General features: G+C 40.6%; 1 protein-coding gene across 1 annotated transcript in view; it reads right to left on the bottom strand.

The window, feature by feature from the left end:
* Window positions 1-20,058, bottom strand: part of LOC133569533 (alanine aminotransferase 2-like) — a 32,009-nt gene that overhangs the window by 6,966 nt on the left and 4,985 nt on the right. Inside the window, exons 3-9 of the mRNA XM_061921943.1 lie at window positions 8,814-8,903; window positions 8,619-8,727; window positions 8,344-8,477; window positions 7,826-8,069; window positions 5,836-5,915; window positions 5,635-5,771; window positions 5,350-5,524 (exon numbers count right to left, since the gene is read on the bottom strand). Of these exons, the coding sequence (XP_061777927.1) occupies window positions 5,350-5,524; window positions 5,635-5,771; window positions 5,836-5,915; window positions 7,826-8,069; window positions 8,344-8,477; window positions 8,619-8,727; window positions 8,814-8,903 (969 nt within the window). The remainder of the gene's footprint in view (window positions 1-5,349; window positions 5,525-5,634; window positions 5,772-5,835; window positions 5,916-7,825; window positions 8,070-8,343; window positions 8,478-8,618; window positions 8,728-8,813; window positions 8,904-20,058) is intronic.

Genomic DNA, 20,058 nt, shown 5'->3' with positions numbered 1-20,058 from the left:
TTGATTGTGGCCTGTGGAATCTTGGTCCACTCTAACGACTGTGCCAAGTTGCTGGATATTGGCAGGAACTGTCGTATATGCCTGTCCACGACGTCTCGAACATGCTCAATGGGTGACATGTCCGGTGAGTATGCAGGCCTTGCAAGAACTGGGATGTTTTCAACTTCCAGGAATTGTGTACAGATCTTTGCAACATGGGGCCATACATTGTCATGCTGCAACATGGTCTCAGGTGAATGGCACAACAATGTGTCAGAATCTTGTCACGTTTTCTCTGTGCATTCAAAATGCCATCATTAAAAAATGCACTTGCGTTCGTTGTCAATAACCCATACCATAACCCCACCCCCACCATGGGCCACTCCATTCACAACGTTGAGATCAGCAAACCGCTCTGCCACACACGCAGTCTTACATCTTCCCTGAACAGTGAAAACCCAGATTCATCCATGAAGAGAACCCCTCTCCAACATGCCAGACACCACGGACGTCGGTTACGATGACGGACTGCAGTCAGGTCGAGACCCCGATGAGGACAACGGGCATAGATATGAGCTTCCCTGAGACGGTTTCTCACAGTTCCAATCAATCAATCAATGTTTATTTATATAGCCCCAAATCACAAATGTCTCAAAGGACTGCACAAATCATTACGACTACAACATCCTCGGAAGAACCCACAAAAGGGCAAGGAAAACTCACACCCAGTGGGCAGGGAGAATTCACATTCAGTGGGGCGCCAGCGACAATGCTGACTATGAGAAACCTTGGAGAGGACCTCAGATGTGGGCAACCCCCCCCCTCTAGGGGACCGAAAGCAATGGATGTCGAGCGGGTCTAACATGATACTGTGAAAGTTTAATCCATAGTGGCTCCAAGACAGCAGTGAGAGTCCCGTCCACAGGAAACCATCTCAAGCGGATCAGCAGCGTAGAGATGTCCCCAACCGATACAGGCGAGCGGAGTTTGTAGTTTGTGCAGAAATTCTTTGGTTATGCAAACCAGACGGTCATTGAGGTGCACCTGCTGGATGTGGAGGTCCTGGATGGATGTGGTGGTCCTGGATGGATGTGGTTACACATGATCTGCGGTTGTAAAAGCCGGTTGGATGTCACAGTCAGCTTTATAACAACCGATTTGCACTAAAAAATAGAGGGAAATCATCCAGTCATGCCTGTTTTTTTCCTTCTTCTAAATGTACAGGCCCTTGTAGAAATCACATGAGTACCTTAAGACACACGATTGCAGCTATTTCGGATACACCACATCTCAGACGGCAACAAAGCCATGTTGGTTTTGGATAAGGCCTGGAAGAACAGCAGCTTGGTGGGATGTTTGTCAACGAGTGTGTTGTGCCATAGGAATGACAACAGAAACTTTGGAATGTCCAGGTCAACTGTAGCAAAAAACTTTGTCCGTTTGTCGAAAGGGACACAATGAGAATGCGGGCTCCTGTGGATGTGATAAAAAAGGTAGCCTGTACTTTGTATTGTGGTTAAATTAAGCCAGAATAACCTTGTTACCAAAATATAAATTAAATCGAAATTAACATCTTGCTTCCATTTCTTCAATGTTTACATGCCGGGTAAGGATACACTTCCAGATCAGAGGTGACTATGACGTAGTATATGCGCGTCTGCCATTTTCCACTCATGCCTACTAGGTCGTGTTGCGCCCGCAAACAGAGGGGGGTGGGATTCTTAAACCAAAGCTTAAACGATGGCATAAGGGATAAGGTTAGGTGGATTTTACCCTGTATAAACTTAGCCGTAGAGACAACTGTGCAATAATCATGATCAGCATCTTGATATGCCACACCTGTGAGGTGGGTTGGATTACCTTGGCAAAGAAGAAATCCTCAAGAAGAAATCCTCCCTAAAATCAATTTAGACTGATTTGTGAGCACTATTTGAAAGGAATAGGTCTTTTGTGTATGTAGTAAAAGTTTTAAAAATTGGGAGACCAACATTTTAGCAGTAAATTCCGAAAGACACTACAGTGCTTGCAAAGCTTACAAAAGCACATTTTCCACATTGAATTCACTAATATCCATTAGTACAGTTAAATTCAGCCAACTGGATTATTTGGTTTAAGAGTTATTGTTGAAACAAGCTTTTTGTTTCTCCAAGCACGTTTTCAGAAGATTCTAAGAACAATTTTATGACAAACTCAAATGCATAACTGAGGCACCCCTTTGAGTCCTCTCCTTTTAGGCATTTATGTAACTAAGGTTTACTTCTGTAGTCATTTTTTCGACTTCTTTAGTTATACTAGTTTTATCCATCATTCACAAACCCTATGTAAAATAAGAAGACAAATGTTTGTCTTTTTTAATGCATTTTAATATGTAATATATGGCAAGTACGAGATGGCTAACAATGCAGTAATGGGAGTCACCTAATCCGGCCATAAAGCCCTCAATACACCCAAAAAAACGGCAACAATACTCATTTACATGTTGTGACCTGAATATTAACCAAGTATTAGCGACATTGTTATTATCAGCGCGCACGCAATGGAATTACTTTTAGCCGCGCCATGATCACAAAGTGCTATGCAACTATTGAGATATTGAGCTAGTGAGCTGCTGCATCACCTTACAGTTCAGAAAAGTTAATTCCAGATAATAAATCATGCCTCTCCCTGGATAGTAGAAGGCTGTGTCTATAAAATGAGAAATTGGTCAACTTTGACATTCAATTTGGATCTGGAGATCGCGAGAAAGACACAAAAAGACGCTCTTTTGCGTAAGGATAGATAGATAGATAGATAGATACATAGATAGATAAATAAATCTTTATAACAAAACTTTGTTTTCAGCACAAACCCGTTCAAGATTAGATAAAAACAAACAGTGTACCGGGTTACAGAACAGGAACGCTGATGGGTCGCCATAATGCGCCCCGTAAAAGATGGGAAAAAGCTAAAACACTGGAGAAGGATGAGTAAAAGAATACAATCTAGACTGGGCTCCTAAGGGGGCCCAGTCTGAAGTGGGGAAAAAAAACCTCCAAAGTAAAGCACATATACATATCACAACATACATCTCGAGATATTTAGCAACAGAGGGAAAGGAGTTCGGGGGTCATGGTGGTAGGCCGCAGCTCTCAGGAGCTGACCATCCATTCATCACCCCTATGGGATTTGCGTCGAGGGCGTTGGGTTGGCGGGGTAGGGTGTGTATGTGTGGCGTATATTTTTGTGGATGCATGTTTGTGTGTAAGCCCACAGTGTGTCTCTGTTCCTCGGCCTTGATGTATTGTTTAGTCGCTAGTCCAAAGTCAACAACAACAGGTGTGTTTCCATGAGAGACAAGAAGGGAGTTTGTTGTGTCTTCGCTGCACTGTCCTTCGGGAAAATCTCAGACGCCAGGGAAACAATCCAAGTTAGAATGTTTTGTATGCGGGTGAAAATAAAATTTGTTTTTCACTCTAAATTGTCTATAACTGGTCCTCAAAAACTGCGGGGTAGACAGTCCCATGTGATCCACAGTTCTTCCCGCATCCTCCAATCATTTGTGGCAGCATTGGGGTACTTTGAAGACTGCCAGCATCTTCCAATTTGTCGACAAACCAGAGCAACGCTTACTCCAATCAGCAAATGTCCTGTTGTCATAATTCTGAATCGGTGGATGTCTTCCCGTCCTCGACAGAAAAGGGTCGCCAGGCACGCGGCACTCCTTCTTCTCCCAAGAGTCCGTCGTGTGTCCAGCAACAACCGCTTCGTCACGACAGCAGGTTCCCCCAAACCCAAAATCTTGTCAATTTTGTTGAGGCCGAGCTATACCGGGCGGTATAGCTCGCTCGGTTGGTAGAGCGGCCGTGTCAGCAAATTGAGGGTTGCAGGTTCGATTCCCGCTTCCGCCATCCTAGTCACTGCCGTTGTGTCCTTGGGCAAGACACTTTACCCACCTGCTCCCAGTGCCACCCACACTGGTTTAAATGTAACTTAGATATTGGGTTTTACTATGTAAAGCGCTTTGAGTCACTAGAGAAAAGCGCTATATAAATATAATTCACTTCACTTCCAATGTTTAGATTTGAATTATGATTAATTCGGCAAGATATCAACATCCCATCAGTCAGCATCCCCATGAGCGCAGACATTGTACAGTAAGTCATTGTTTTATTATGGTTCTTCTTTGTATCTCCTGTTTAACATTTAGCCATAAAGCCACTTGCTGGATCTGCTTATCACACAGCTTCTAAAGCTTGTAGCTCATCCTCTGTATATTCAGGTTCATCATTTGTCCCAAAGTGGTCATTGTTAGCTCCCATGAAGTCTGCCATAATAATAATTAGTAGTATTAGTTGTTGTTGTTGAAGGAAATGGCAAACGTGTTGCGTGTGGGAAGTTAATGCCCCGCTGTATGCTTAAAATGATTAAAATAGGTAAATATTAAATGTTATTATGAATGTGCCTGTAACGGGGGCTGTATAGCTCGGTTGGTAGAGCGGCTGTGCCAGCAACTATAGGGTTGCAGGTTCGATCTCCGCTTCCGCCATCCTAGTCACTGCCGTTGTGTCCTTGGGCAAGACACTTTACCCGCCTGCTCCCAGTGCCACACACACTGGTTTAAAAAAAAAAAAAAGAATGTAACTTAGATATTGGGTTTCACAATGTAAAGCGCTTTGAGTCACTTGAGAAAAGCGCTATATAAATATAATTCACTTTACTTCACAACGACATTACATTTATACCTACAGTGTGTATATAAAACGGAGGTTTTTGAATGTATTTTTAGAGCATTTTATAGGCAGAAGAGAGCCAATTCCATTACCTACGTTTTAAGCTGACTTTTTGATAGCGTTTATTTACAAGTTAGAATGCATAAAAAAAGAAAAATGTGTGTTTGTCTCACATAAGGATTATGAATGATAGGGCAAAATAGGTGCAGTTTGCGCTACTGCATCACTGACAAAATAAATAGACCAAAATCAAATACTACTGTAGAGGACACTGGTTCTATGAAATCTACAAAATAAGACTAATAATGAGGAGATAATTGGCCACTTCACTATTAGCCCTTGGCCTTCCAGAAATGCTGCTCTCAAAACAATGACGTTAAAAACCCTGCTTTAAAGGCACACCAAATAAAGTAGACATTAACATGATTATTACTTGTACACTAACTATGGACGGTATTGAGGATTCGACTTGAAGCTGGAAAATGCATCGGACACATCTTAGGACTAATGGACACACAAATTACTATTGATTTGATGCACTCAGACATGGATAACGGCTTCCTTTCAGAAGCAGGTTAAAATCTGGAAGTGCTGGTATTTGTGTAAGCAAGTGTAATGTTTGCATGCTGGCAGGGCGTACGCATCTTACTAAACATTGTACCTTCATGAAGGTAGTGTAGGAAGGCTCGTCAGGCTGCGGGGGATTCACCACCAAGTCGAGCAGAGCCTGTCCGGGGACGGGTGGGCACAGGCGCACTGAAACCAGTTTGATGAGTTGGGCCTTCACTTCCGGATCGACGTTAATTATCTCCATATATCCCCCACGGAAGCCACACCTGAAAAGCACAGAGACAGCTATGGTGAATGGAAGCAATAGAACTAAAAAGCAGGTGCTGTAACATGAGCTTTGATGGAATGTAAAGAAAAAGCCAAAGTGTGTACACACTCCCCCATGTAGCATTTGGAGGTGGAATGGAAGGAGGCCATCTCCACTGTACTCGAGTACTCTGGTCCCATCTCAAAGAGTACCTTCTTAAAGGAGTGAAACTGACAGCCTTTTGCGTACACGTTGTCTTGGTAGACCTGGGGGTACAAACATTGAAAAAAGACATTCTACTCATCATTCAATAATCACTCAGTGGCTTACTTCATCGGCCATAAGGAAGAGATGCTCCTCTTTTGCAAAACGGATCACATCTTCAATACACTGCCTGCTCTGGACCTGACCTACAACACAGAATAACCAATGCGTTGAAATACACTAAATCAAATATGACCCAAAAATAAAACAATAAATATTTTTTTAGGTGCTCTAGTTAGGACTTAGACCCTAAAAAGGACGGGCGTTATTTGGACGCAGCCAAAAATAAAAGGATAGTTCCAAAATTTGAAAACTAATAATACGAAGGTCCTGCAGTCCTGGGTTCAAATCCAGGCTCGGGATCTTTCTGTGTGGAGTTTGCATGTTCTCCCCGTGAATGCGTGGGTTCCCTCCGGGTACTCCGGCTTCCTCCCACCTCCAAAGACATGCACCTGGGGATAAGTTGATTGGCAACACTAAATTGGCCCTAGTGTGTGAATGTGAGTGTGAATGTTGTCTGTCTATCTGTGTTGGCCCTGCGATGAGGTGGCGACTTGTCCAGGGTGTACCCCGCCTTCCGCCCGATTGTAGCTGAGATAGGCGCCAGCGCCCCCCGCGACCCCGAAAGGGAATAAGCGGTAGAAAATGGATGGATGGATGGATGTACCATTATATACATTTTCTTTTAACTTTACTGATTTGGTGTGCATGAGAAACTAGAAAGTTCTCCTCAACCACACGCGCTTTTATCAAGGCAAGGCAAGTTCATTTTTAGAGCACAATTCATATGCAAGGCAAGTCAAAGTTGAAAAACATGAAACCAAATAAATTCATGCCAAAAATAAAATCATAAAAATAATAAGAATTCATTCAATCAACATTAAAGAGTGTAGATATAATACTCTCAGTTGTCATACGCAGTTAAATAAAATAGTTTTCCGCCTGGATTTAACATTTGCCAACATCGGGGCCTGTCTCACACCTTCTGGAAGACTGTTTCAGATTTTAGGAACATAAAACTGAAATCAACAATTAAGTGAAGTGAATTATATTTATATAGCGCTTTTCTCTTGTGACTCAAAGCGCTTTTACATAGTGAAACCCAATACATTTGGTTGAAAATTACATTTAAACCAGTGTGGGTGACACAGGGTGCAGGTGGGTAAAGTGTTTTGCCCAAGGACTCAACGGCAGTGACTAGATGGCGGAAACGGGGATCGAACCTGGAACCCTCAAGTTGCTGGCACGGCCACTCTACCAACTGAGCTTTACCGCCCATATATATCAAAAGGTGCATGATTAATATCAAGCCGATATGAGGAATTGTGACAACAAACAAAAACAACTCTCCAATGAGTGGAGATTACCCGTACTGTGCTGTAAGTGCAGGGTGCACAAATAAAACACTCCTTTTTTTAAATGTGCCGTGCTGCCAACTTCCTGCTTCAAACTTCCTTCTGAGCTCGAACAAACATGATGTCGACGGTGCGGGACTTCTTCACTGTCTCAGACCTATCGCCAAACCTGTTGACCTTCCCATTTTTGCCGGGAAATTAAGTTTTTTTTTCTTTCCGGGCCATACTTTTTCTAACTTTAATCGAAGGTCTTTGAACGCACCACAGTTATGTGCAATGAGTTTCAAAGGTGAAACTTGCACATGGGGTGTAAGTAATGTTAGACATTCTTAATTTGATTCAAACAGCTTAATTTTGAACTTTCACAGCTATATTAATTTTATAGTAACATTTATGATTTTTATTTTTTTTTACATAAATGACACATTTAAAGGGCAGAAAGAAAAGACAAAAAACAACAACATTTGCCCTACTGTGCTTGGGGCCCTGGTACAACATCCCCATTTAGTCCCCCACTTCGAGGCTGCTGGCAACTGCTGCCATTTTGTAGAGTTAATAAAAATGAGATGGTTGACTACAGCCACACCAGCTAATCCCAACCTTTTATTAGAGAGGCTACTGGTTATCTTCTTTTGTAGGCCACCGCACCTGCAGCGACTAGAGGTGTTAATTTGTGCATACACGTAGGAAATTAACCATACCAGTGGGGTTTCCTGGGTTGATAATGCAGAGCACCCGAGGAGTGCAGTGCTCCCTGGCTGCGACCAGGGCCCTGCGAAGCTCCGCCACATCCAGGCTCCAACACTTTTCCTCGTCCAGGTAGTAGCTGATCTGCACAGCACCCAGGTCCGCGATGGCGGCCGAGTACAGAGGGTACTGGGGAATGGAGATCATTACTCCCGTGCGGGTTCGGCCCTCCCCGCTCACCATCAACTTCAGCATGGTCTGGGATCAACATGTGAAGAGACAACAATGACAAATTATACTTTTACTAAAAACTTAAATGTTTTGGTATTTTTGGGAGAACCTTCACGTAGTAGTAATTTAGTAGCAAGATGGGATTACAGTACAGGATAATTCGTCTTGAGTGTGGTGCAAAGTACAGTAGAGTGTATCATTAACGGAATTAAATTAAAAACAGGGCCAAATGCGAACCACAAAAACATCAGTGCTCTTACAATATTATTATGAGCATTTTGAAAGCCACACGACTTCATACCACAATGGCATCGCTGGCACCGGTGGAGAGGAAGATATTGTCCGGGTTGGACGGAATTCCGCCATCTCTTTTCTCGATGTAGCGTGCCACATCGTGACGGATGCACTCGATCCCTTGGCTGGCACTGTAGGCCCCTTGAAAGAAAAATCGTGTTTATTCAGTGAGCACAATGTCCTGTGTCTTCATAAATTATTAATGAGAGGGCAAATGGTTACAAAGGGTCTGTGTGTGTGTTGAAGCAAATGATTGGCTGAGTGAGGGGGGAGTTGTCTGACCTAAACTGTGGCCTCCACAGGCCTCCAGAATGCGCCGTGCCCTTTGCTTGGCGTCCTCTGGAAATACATTGTCCTTTAGGAGCTCAGGATAAGCACACAGGGCCAGAACCTCAAAGAAAACATTAAAGACTCTGTTTTAAGCCCTGCAGTTTTAAAAAATATGTGCCTACTATATGTTAGGAATAGTTGTCTAACCTGTCTGAGAAAGGTAATTGGGGTCTGGCCCATTGCATGGGCGTCTCCTATGTTGGCCTTGATGACTTCAGTGAAAGGTTTCTTGGCACCCTGCATCAAAAACACATTGGGTTGATTTACGATAAGAAAAGCCTTAACTGCAACAAAGACAGGGTAAAAATATCCTCCCTGTGCCAAACTGTTGGTGTCTTGCTGAGGAACATTGGGAATGAAGATGAATGACATGCTTGTAGGAACAGAGCCTCAGAATAATTTGTTACTTTGCTGACATGACAACACACAAATAATTACACACTTACTCAGTAAACACTAAAAGTACATAATGGAGGGGAAAAAATTGGACCAGCATTTTTTGCCTTAAATGCAGAGACTCAACAGAAACCTTAAGATGTAAAAATAAATGTATTATTACTAGGGACTTTTTCCACTTCTGATACGATACATCAGCACAATTCATACATATTTTATTTTGTAGTGTGGAATGTTAAAAAAGGCTCGATCAAGTGAAATTACTCAAACCGAGAACAACGCTCAGTATGAAAAAGACTAATCACTTTATTATCAACCATCTGCAATGGACTTGTGCTGTCTTTAAGTTGAAGTGGAGTGCTAATTGTTGTCCGTCAACGTGTAGTGGCCACAATATTTATTTATTTCAGCTCCTGAAGCATTAAAAATGAGTGATGCGGACGAGGTGCTTAAAAAATTGAGCGCACTCCACCTAAACAAGGCCACCAGCCTTGAAAATATCCCCTCCAGATTCCTCAGGGACTCTGCCACCACCATCGCCCCAATCATCACACACATAATAAACCTCTCAATTAAACAAGGCCAAGAACCAAAAATTTCAAGATAGCAAGAGTAACTCCCCTTTTTAAAAAAAGGAAGCAAATTAGAACCTGGCAACTACCGACCTGTTTCTATTCTCAGTTCCATTTCGAAAGTAATGGAAAAAATTGTTTATGAACAGGTCGATAGTTACCTTGCTACTAAAAAACTCAAGTACAAATTCCAATCCGGCTTCAGAACTAACCACTCTACTGACACATGACTTCTCTATCTGACCAACCAGATCAAATATGAGGCATGGTTATACTGGACCTCCAGAAGGCCTTTGACACCGATAACCACGCTATACTGTTGGATAAGCTCAGAGCAATCGAATTTGATAAAACCTCAACGAGCTGGATACAATTTTACTTGGAGGGGAGGAAACAGGTGGTAGAGGTGAACGGTGAAAAGGTCAACCAACGAACAAGATTTCTCTACAGAATCCCCACACCTCCAAAATCCTCAAATATAGACTCGAAACATCCCAGAACAAGCTTGTCAGGTTACTTTTAGACCTCCACCCCAGATCACACCTCACTCCTACCTACTTCTCCAAAGTAGGCTGGCTCAGGGTGGAGGACAGAGCAAAAAAACTTGCAATGAGCCTAGTTTATAAAATCCGCTACACCTCCCTGATACCGAAGAACATGTCAAACTACTTCCAGAACGTAAATGACCGCCATAGCCACAAACCACGTTAAACTCAGATTCCGATCCAACAAAGGTCTTAACTCATTCTCCTTCTATGCTACATTAATGTGGAATGCACTCCCAACAGGTGTAAAAGAAAGTGCATCTCCTGCGATGAGGTGGCGACTTGTCCAGGGTGTACCCCGCCTTCCGCCCGATTGTAGCTGAGATAGGCGCCAGCGCCCCCCGCGACCCCGAAAGGGAATAAGCGGTAGAAAATGGATGGATGGATGGAAAGTGCATCTCTATCCTCCTTCAAAAGCGCACTAAAACAACACCTCCAGGCAACTTCAACCCTAAACTAACACCCTCCCTCCTCCACATCCCACCTCCCCAGATTGTAAACAATCAAATGTAAATAATCAAATGTATATACTTGTTATTATGCCTTCCGAACTCACTATGTTCACTGCTCGCTGTAAATATCCTACCAAGTCAGACCTACACTGTTTCAATTGTTGATGACTGAAGTACTGATTTCAACCAAAGCTAACCCCCCAAATTGTAATTAATTCAATTGTATACACTCTGATGATAAACTTTTATGATGACTGTATTATGCTGATAGTATATATTTGTACCATGAATTGATTAACGTGGGCCCCGACTTAAACAAGTTGAAAAACTTATTCTGGTGTTACCATTTAGTGGTCAATTGTACGGAATATGTACCGAACTGTGCAATCTACTAATAAAAGTTTCAATCAAAACGTTTGTTATACCACTAAACACGCTGCAGGAATTCTTATATCGGACCTTTTAGATGCACGCTGACAAACACTCATATTGGAATGATACACAATATGTGATCGGGACGCCACTTGGGCGCCTAACTACTTGGGCGTCCAAGTCGTTCAGTTCAGGTCACAAATTTATTTGCAGCGCAACACATTTTCTGCACTATTCAAAGAAAAAAGGCATCTCCAATACAATATCTCAATCTGCAAAAAACAATAGTAAAACTGAAAGAAAAACAAAACAAAACAGAGAAACATGGAGTGTGTCCAAAATGGAGCAGGGCGGAAAAAAAGCTTATATTTTACTGCCCAATCCCTCAGGTAATCTGATTCTTGATCATTAACACAATATAATCACCCGATTTTCAACAATGTTAACTACATTTACAGTATTAATACATTTAAATGTATTTACATATACTCACAAGACTAAACCCACTTATCAGAATCAGACATACTTTATTAATTCTCTAGGGGAAATTAAAATTTTAAGTTTATGTCATCTAATATAGTTTGGATAAATAAATTAGTTTGTATTTACTCCTCTTTACGGAAGTATCTTTTTTTTGTATTTCTTTTTAAATTGAATGATGTTATTGCTTCAATTGATTACGTTTAGTTATATAAATAAAATAAATTATTCTTAATTAACATTATATTAAATATATATGTTGGGTTAAAAAGTATATTAAAATATTGTCAAAAAACTAGTTAAATATATTTCTTATGTTTGGGTTTGTCCTCAATTTAATGCAGCTAAATGATATATTTTTTCCCCAAAAAAGCGGTAGAAATTAATGGATAGACGGATAGAACTTTTGCTCTGGACCTGAGCCCTTTCTCTTTAGAACGCCACTGTAAGTTTCAGCTTTACAGATGCCATGTTGTGTGCTGTAGGAATGATGTCTATCACAACACATTGGATGATGCGGTTTTTCAACTGGATGGGTGGTCTCTTTGTTAAAACGTAGGCCAGCGTTAAATCAAATTAATGTGATTCCTGACATTGCTCGTAATCTTCCAAAATGGCTTTTGAAGGTTGGAGCTCCAAATCGCGAAGGTCATTGCAGCGGAGACACTTAGCGCTAATGGCTGATGTTGCGACAGCTGCACTGTCAGTGAAACAAGCAAAACACGAAAACCTGCCCACTGCGCCAAAGCAACCAGACACAGTTCATCTATATCACATGCATGTATCTTCTTTCAATGGCGCCATTAAGGATTCTAAAGGCCTCAGCGGCAGCATCTGTTTGGCACCATTTCAAGCACAGCTGCAGTTTTGATTTTAAAAACAAAGCCTTGTGGTGAACCAAATTAAATAATCTTTAATAGTTTCATTTTCCTCCCCATCCAAACAAATTCCAACCACTTATCATTGATCTTGAGCACATTGTTATTCATTTATTGTCCTTCCTGACCTGATTATATCACGCGAGCCCTGCTTTGGTTTGCAACGTGTTGCAGCTGTCATCGTTTATCAGATGACGCAATGTGACAATAGACTGGGCAGCTTACTTTTGACACGTACGCGGTTATTATAGTGAACATAAACACCTGTCAAGATCACGGCAATGTATGTTTGTCTTGCGGACAATGAAAGCAGACGGTTTATTTTTTTTTTAGAAATACAAGAAGCCATTAAGGTCTTGGTTTTTTGTGTCAAGCTTTTACAGTGCTGTGTTTTGAGTTCTATTGATTTTTAAGCAGGCACACAATGTGTTGACATTGTTTACCATACATTACATTTGGTGCAGATTTGGTGCAGATTTTGTACATGCATCGGAATTCCACTTTTTGACACACCTTATATTTTAATGGTCGGCCAGAAGAATAAGACGACGCAGCAAGACGGATCGGTATAGCCAATTTACAGACCCCGCTAAATCAGGGTCTCAAACTTAATTTACCTGGGGACCGCTGGCGGTAGAGTCTGGGTGAGGCAGGTCCACACTTGAAACTCACGTTTTAACCACGTGACTCTATTAATGAACAGCTTCTATCAACAGCTATACAATCCCTGGCAAAAAAAAATTTTTCTCATTCTTGCTCCAACTTTCTCTGATTGCTGTTGTCAGATCAGCTTTGAAAGTTGTAGTCTTGTCATGTATCATTTTATTCAATTTCCATTACAGATTTTCAACTGGATTGACAGCTGGACTATTTGCAGGCCATGAAGTTAACCGTATATATATCATTCTGCAAGGAAAGTTTTTACAGTTTTTTGCTCAATAGCAATGCTTCTCTATTATTTTCTGTTACGCCCCCCTAAGAAGTAGAAAATATAGAACTATAAATAGTATCATTTGTCAATAAAATTGTTATGACCATACTTGTGCATAACATTATATGTCTATTAATATTAAACTAAAAACACAGGTCTTTCCTCGTCTTCCACCGTGGTTACAGAGAAGCAAAGTACTACATACGCGAAATATTCTGGCATCGCACCGCGTCCCTTTTTCCAGACAACTTGCCACATTATTTGAGGACTGCTCTATGGCAAGATGCTTTATCTTGTAAAATGATGTCATTATCCCCAAACATACTTTAGATTAGTGGAATAAAAAAAGTGTCTAAAAATGTTGATTGATATTTATGAAAATATTTATTGAAGATGTAATGAGAGCCATCTTCCTGGCATGCAGCCCCATTTAATTAATGACTGTGGAAATTTGCAGGCTCTCTTTAGGCAGTTGTCTTCATAAATCTGGTAGATAGATAGATAGATAGATAGATAGATAGATAGATAGATAGATAGATAGATAGATGGTACTTTATTGATTCCTTCAGGAGAGTTCTCTCAGGAAAAGTAAAATTCCAGCAGCGATGTACAGAGTTGAGATCAAATTTAAAAAGTAAAAAATAATGGGGGTATAAATGGAAACAAAATAGAAAAATATTACAATAAGAATAAAAATAAAAAGCAACAATGAGAATAAGAATATAACAGTAAAATAGGAATATAACAAGAGAAACTAGGCAGTATTGAAGTATCGCACTGTTATTGTTTTGCATCCCAGTCATTCTAGTAGCCCCCTCCCCCCAGAGAGGAGTTGTACAGTCTAATACAGTGGTTCTCAACCTTTTTTCAGTGATGTACCCCCTGTGAACATTTTTTTAATTCAAGTACCCCCTAATCAGAGCAAAGCATTTTTGGTTGAAAAAAAGAGATAAAGAAGGAAAATACAGCACTAGGTCATCAGTTTCTGATTTATTAAATTATATAAAAGTGCAAAATATTGCTCATTTGTAATAGTCTTTCTTGAACTATTTGGAAAAAAATATATAAAAATGACTAAAAACTTGTTGATAAATAAACAAGTGATTCAATTATAAATAAAGATTTCTACACATAGAAGTAATCATCAACTTAAAGTGCCCTCTTTGGGGATTGTAGAATAAATGCATCTGGATTCATGAACTTAATTCTAAACATTTCTTCACATAAAAAGAAATCTTTAACATCAATATTTAAGGAACATGTCCGCAAAAAATCTAGCTGTCAACACTGAATATTGCATTGTTGCATTTCTTTTCACAGTTTATTGACTTACATTCATATTTTGTTGAAGTATTATTCAATAAATGTATTTATAAAGGATTTTTGAATTGTTGCCATTTTTAGAATATTTTTGAAAAATCTCACGTACCCCTTGGCATACCTTCAAGTACCCCCAGGGGTACGCATACCCCCATTTGAGAACCACTGGTCTAATGGCATGTGGGACAAAGAAGTTTTTGAGTCTATTAGTCCTGCACTTGGGATGAAGCAGTCTAGCACTGAACAGGCTCCTCTGGCTACTGATAACGCTATGCAGAGGCTGACTGGCATCATCCAGGATGCTCACTAGTTTGTCCACGGTCCTCTTCTCTGCCACCGTCACCAGTGAGTCCAGTTTTATTCCGATAGTAGAACCGGCCCACCTGATCAGTTTCTCTGATGGAAACCAATAAAAGTTCCAAAATCATCACCTTGCCCAATGCAGATTCGCGATTCATCACTGAATATCATCCAGTCATCCATAGTCAAACAATTGCTGTTCCTTAGCCCATTGTAACCTTGGTTTTTACGGTGTCGACGGCTTTCGTTTAGCTTTTCTGTATTTAAATCGCATTTTCTTTAGGTGCTTTCTTACAGTTTGATTATGGACTGCGGCTCCACTTTCCGCCCATTTGATATTAATTTTTTTTGCTGTGCATTTTACACCACCGGGTAATTCTAAAGGAAGACGGTGTAGAGCTGAGGTAACAATGTACTTCTCAGCTGCGTCTCAGCAGGAAGTGATGCTGGCCTCGGCTGACCTCAATCACATGTGGCTTTTTTTCTGGGTGCAAGAAGAAAACTCTAGAAGTGGAACTGTTGCTGTTCATCAAAATGACTCATGTCCTTCTTACTACGTTTTCTACGAGAATGAAGCGTTGTTTGAATGATTGAGTCAGGCTGAACACTACAGCTCTTGATGAACATTTTCTCTCAAAAGGAGTTTGCAATCAAACTGAATGGAAGCATCGAATTTCCTCTTTAGTTCTTCAGCCGTGCAACAAAGAGGCTGCTGTTCACAGTAAAAAAAAAAAAAAAGAAAGAAAAAACGAAAAAAGTACAGGAGCCACCAGGCACTGATTGCACAAAGTAGACCTGTGAAGCAGAAAACAACACCTCTTCGTTTACATTTGACTAGCGAGCACCTTCCACGCCGCTCCTCTTGACAATGTCCACAGATAACAGGGCGTCCAAGTGTGTATTAGTGAAGCGCAGACACATTTATGGGTCACCATCTCACTCAAATCTGCTGCGCTGCCAGTAAAAGTGTTCCAGTCAGGAAGCACTCCTCTCAGTAGATGAGTGTAAACCTTCATGACCTCTCAAAATCAAAATATGTAGATACATTATTAAAAAATTACATCATTAATAATAGGGCACGTCCAACCGGTAGGAGGCCACGGGGAAGACCCAGGACACGTTGGGAAGACTATGTCTCCCGGCTGGCCTGGGAACGCCTCGGGATCCCCCGGGAAGAGCTAGACGAAGTAGCTGGGGAGAGGGAAGTCTGGGCTTCCCTGCTTAGGCTGCGGCCCCTGCGACCCGACCTCGGATAAGCGGAAGAAGATGGACGGATGGATGGATCATTAATAATAAAAAAAATAAAACAAAAATGTGAAAAAAACTTTTTTAAAAGAAATTTCCATGATATTGCTGAACTATGTTTAATAGTGCTATTTCAGTACTCCGTGCAGAGAAAAGTATGGGCCTCATTGCCAGTAGGGTTGAGTCCAATGAACTCTGTCCACTGCGGGGAGGAGAGCGAGACAAAAGAGTACAGCGAGTGCTCCCCTCATTTCTTATGTAATAGCAATCCAAGATACATACACTCGGCAGTCAAATCAGGATAAAGTACTAAGGGTCCATCGCTGCTGTGTGCAGTGAAGAAGAGGACGAAAGACATTACATTCTCGCTGTGACGCCTACTTTGCAAAGTACAGCGGATCAATATACCCACAACACAAAGTAATGTGAGATGTTTGCCCTGCAGGAAAAACAACTTCACTTTGGACTTAGAAAAAACGGTCGATGTACAGTAGGTCGGTCAAATTTTCAACAATACCTGACGCTTGTTAGATTAATAAATAGTGGTACCTCAACCAAAGAGTGTTTTGAAAAAAGAGCTAATAAGCTAATTGTTATGCTTTAAATTACAAGCAAAAATGAGTTGCCGCAGTAAACCCTGTAAAATATACCCAGAGCATTTGGTTTTACCCGCTGGGATTATCTTATAGCTAGAGATCGACATAACATTGTTTTTCAAACCATGGGAAGAAAGAGAGTGTGTGTGAAGGACTATACCGAAACAAAATGAGTCTAACGCCAGCTAAGAATGTTATGATAAAATCATATTGGGAGCTATTTATCCATGAAAATATGGTAAAAGCTGCTGATGTTGTGTTTGACGGGAGGTCAATCAATCAATCAATCAATCAATCAATGTTTACTTATATAGCCCTAAATCACTAGTGTCTCAAAGGGCTGCACAAACCACTACGACATCCTCGGTAGGCCCACATAAGGGCAAGGAAAACTCACACCCAGTGGGACGTCGGTGACAATGATGACTATGAGAACCTTGGAGAGGAGGAAAGCAATGGATGTCGAGCGGGTCTAACATGATACTGTAAAAGTTCAATCCATAATGGATCCAACACAGTCGCAAGAGTCCAGTCCAAAGCAGATCCAACACAGCAGCGAGAGTCCCGTTCACAGCGGAGCCAGCAGGAAAACATCCCAAGCGGAGGCGGATCAGCAGCGCAGAGATGTCCCCAGCCGATACACAGGCGAGCAGTACATGGCCATCGGATCGGACCGGACACCCTCCACAAGGGAGAGTGGGACATAGGAGAAAAAGAAAAGAAACGGCAGATCAACTGGTCTAAAAAGGGAGTCTATTTAAAGGCTAGAGTATACAAATGAGTTTTAAGGTGAGACTTAAATGCTTCTACTGAGGTAAAACTGAAGGTGGATTAAATTATATAGCACTTTCCTCTAGTGACTCAAAGCGTTTTACATAGTGAAACCCAATATCTAAGTTGCATTTAAACCAGTGTGGGTGGCACTGGGAGCAGGTGGTTTAAGTAAAGTGTCTTGCCCAAGGACACAACGGCAGTGAATAGGATGGAGGAAGCAGGGATCGAAACTGGAACCCTCAAGTTGCTGGCACGGCCGCTCCACCAAGCGAGCTATAAGTCCACTCTTGAAGGTAAATGTAGTACATAACTATTAAATTATTTGATAAAACTACTGCAGTTGTTAGTAGTATTGTATTTTTAAAATAAAATGATACAATAAAATATTTATTGACTAAACATTTGTTTTTCTTTTTAAAAAGCATGTCATATGTTAAAAATACTGTTTTGGGGAGGCGGGGTACAAAGCACCAATTGATTTCAATGCATTTCAACAGGAGAAGTTGATTTGACATACAAGTGTTTTGAGTTAAAGGCTCCGTCACAGAATCAATTAAGCCCGTAAGACGAGGTAGTTCTATTTCCTACAAAAAGATAGGAGCAAAAAAAAAACTAATTTGTTTAAGAAACAGATATGGCCTCATAAGCAACACTAAAAATAAGTGGAAACTACAGCCATACAGTAGATGCCAGTTTTTTTTGTTTTTTTTTACTTTCTATTGTCAAACAAACCATACTAACCACATATGACATGTGGCCATATAATGAAGAAATGCCAGATACAGTGGTCCCTGGTTTATCACAGTTAATTGGTTCTGGACATGACTGCTGCAGAGTAGGAATCAAATATTTTCATAGCTAAATAAAAAACAATTGTTTATGACCTTCAAAATACAGTTTTTAACATTAAGAGAGTCCTCGTGACATAAAAATAACACCGTTTAGCCACCTTTCTACTCTTTTAATCCAATATATTAATGCCCCGTAGGCTAAGCCAATCAGTGGCCATGATACTAGTCCATGCTCTGAATGGCCTCCTCTAATGGCCAACATCACTGAAGTAATGATATTTGATGTTTTTAGTTCATTTAGCCATATGTATTCTTGAAATTGCCTAGGGTGATTTTTGTTTATTCCACTCTCAATTGGTTTACAAAAAAAATTAATAATAATAATACAAAAAATTAGGGCTGGGCAATGATTAAAAATTTTAATCGAAGTTAATCGCCCTATTTCTCCGATTAATCGCGATTAACTGCATTGTATACGCAAAGCCCAATAATGAATTCAAAAGTAGTGTGTAGTGCACCTTTATTGGAATATTCTCTCACATGAACAAAAGCGCCAAAACATTTGTTGTGCAAACACAATTTAAATCAGTCGTTGTTAAACAGTAGCAGTTAAATAGCATATTTTATGAAAATCAACTGAAAAAATGTAAATACAAACATTTAAGCTTATTGCCACTGCTAGGGTATTTAAGTTATCCTGTTTGTTATGGAAAATAAATATAATCTACATACAAATCTCTGAGCCACAATCATAACATCTGAACAGGCAATTTCTGAGGTAACAGCAGAAACATTTTTTTTATCAGGGATCTTATGTTTGAAAAACCTATATTATAGGTAGTGGGCTGTTTTAGGGAATTTTTGATCAAATTATCCGTAGTAGCAATATTAATAATGTTGTGTTTAGTCTGCGTAGTGCACTTAAAATAATTATGACCATATCTAGGCATTGATATGATGGGAATTTTCCGATTGTTTGCTTGGTGCTTTGATAAACTGAACGCATATACATGGTACTATATTGTGATGTTATGAGCTTGGGAAAAAAATAACTACCCTACCCAGCATGCAACAGGAGTGACGAGCATGCGCGGTAGCCCGGTATAGGTTGTGTGTCGCCATGACGGCATCTTGTATGTTGTGATATGCACGCTCTGAAAGCAAACGTTAAGAACTCAGCCAACACTCCTGGTCTGCATTATTCATAAATAGACAGACAACACATATACTCCGCTGCTTCACAGGATGCTGGATGTAGCCGGCAAAGTATTCCCATGCTAGCTAGCCGGTCTAGCAAGCACCCGTCATTCAGTCCAAAACGGCCCGATCTATCCACATCCAGAATTGTCTGGCGGTCGTAAGGGATCCCGGAGTGACCACGCTGTAAGCCAGCCATGAAATTTGCAGAATTGTCCGGTATTTTTACCAATTGTTCCATCTTTACCAAGAGCCCCTCGACAACGAAGCCCATCCGGGCGACGCCGTCTTTTTAAGAAAAGGCATTAACAAAATAAAAGCATGTAAACAACATACGCAAATGTGCGATAAAATAATTGTCGGCGTTAATAGATTGATGAGTTAACTCGTAATTAACGCATTAATTTGCCCACCCCTACAAAAAATATATACACACGAACGTGTGTGTATATATACATATATATATATATATATATATACATATATATACATATATATATATACATACATACATACATACATATATATATATATATATATATA

Source organism: Nerophis ophidion, linkage group LG15 (assembly GCF_033978795.1).
Source record: "Nerophis ophidion isolate RoL-2023_Sa linkage group LG15, RoL_Noph_v1.0, whole genome shotgun sequence".
NCBI classification, from domain to species: domain Eukaryota; kingdom Metazoa; phylum Chordata; class Actinopteri; order Syngnathiformes; family Syngnathidae; genus Nerophis; species Nerophis ophidion.
The sequence above is the reverse complement of the archived record's forward strand: the minus strand, read 5'-3'. Positions and strand labels throughout refer to the sequence as shown.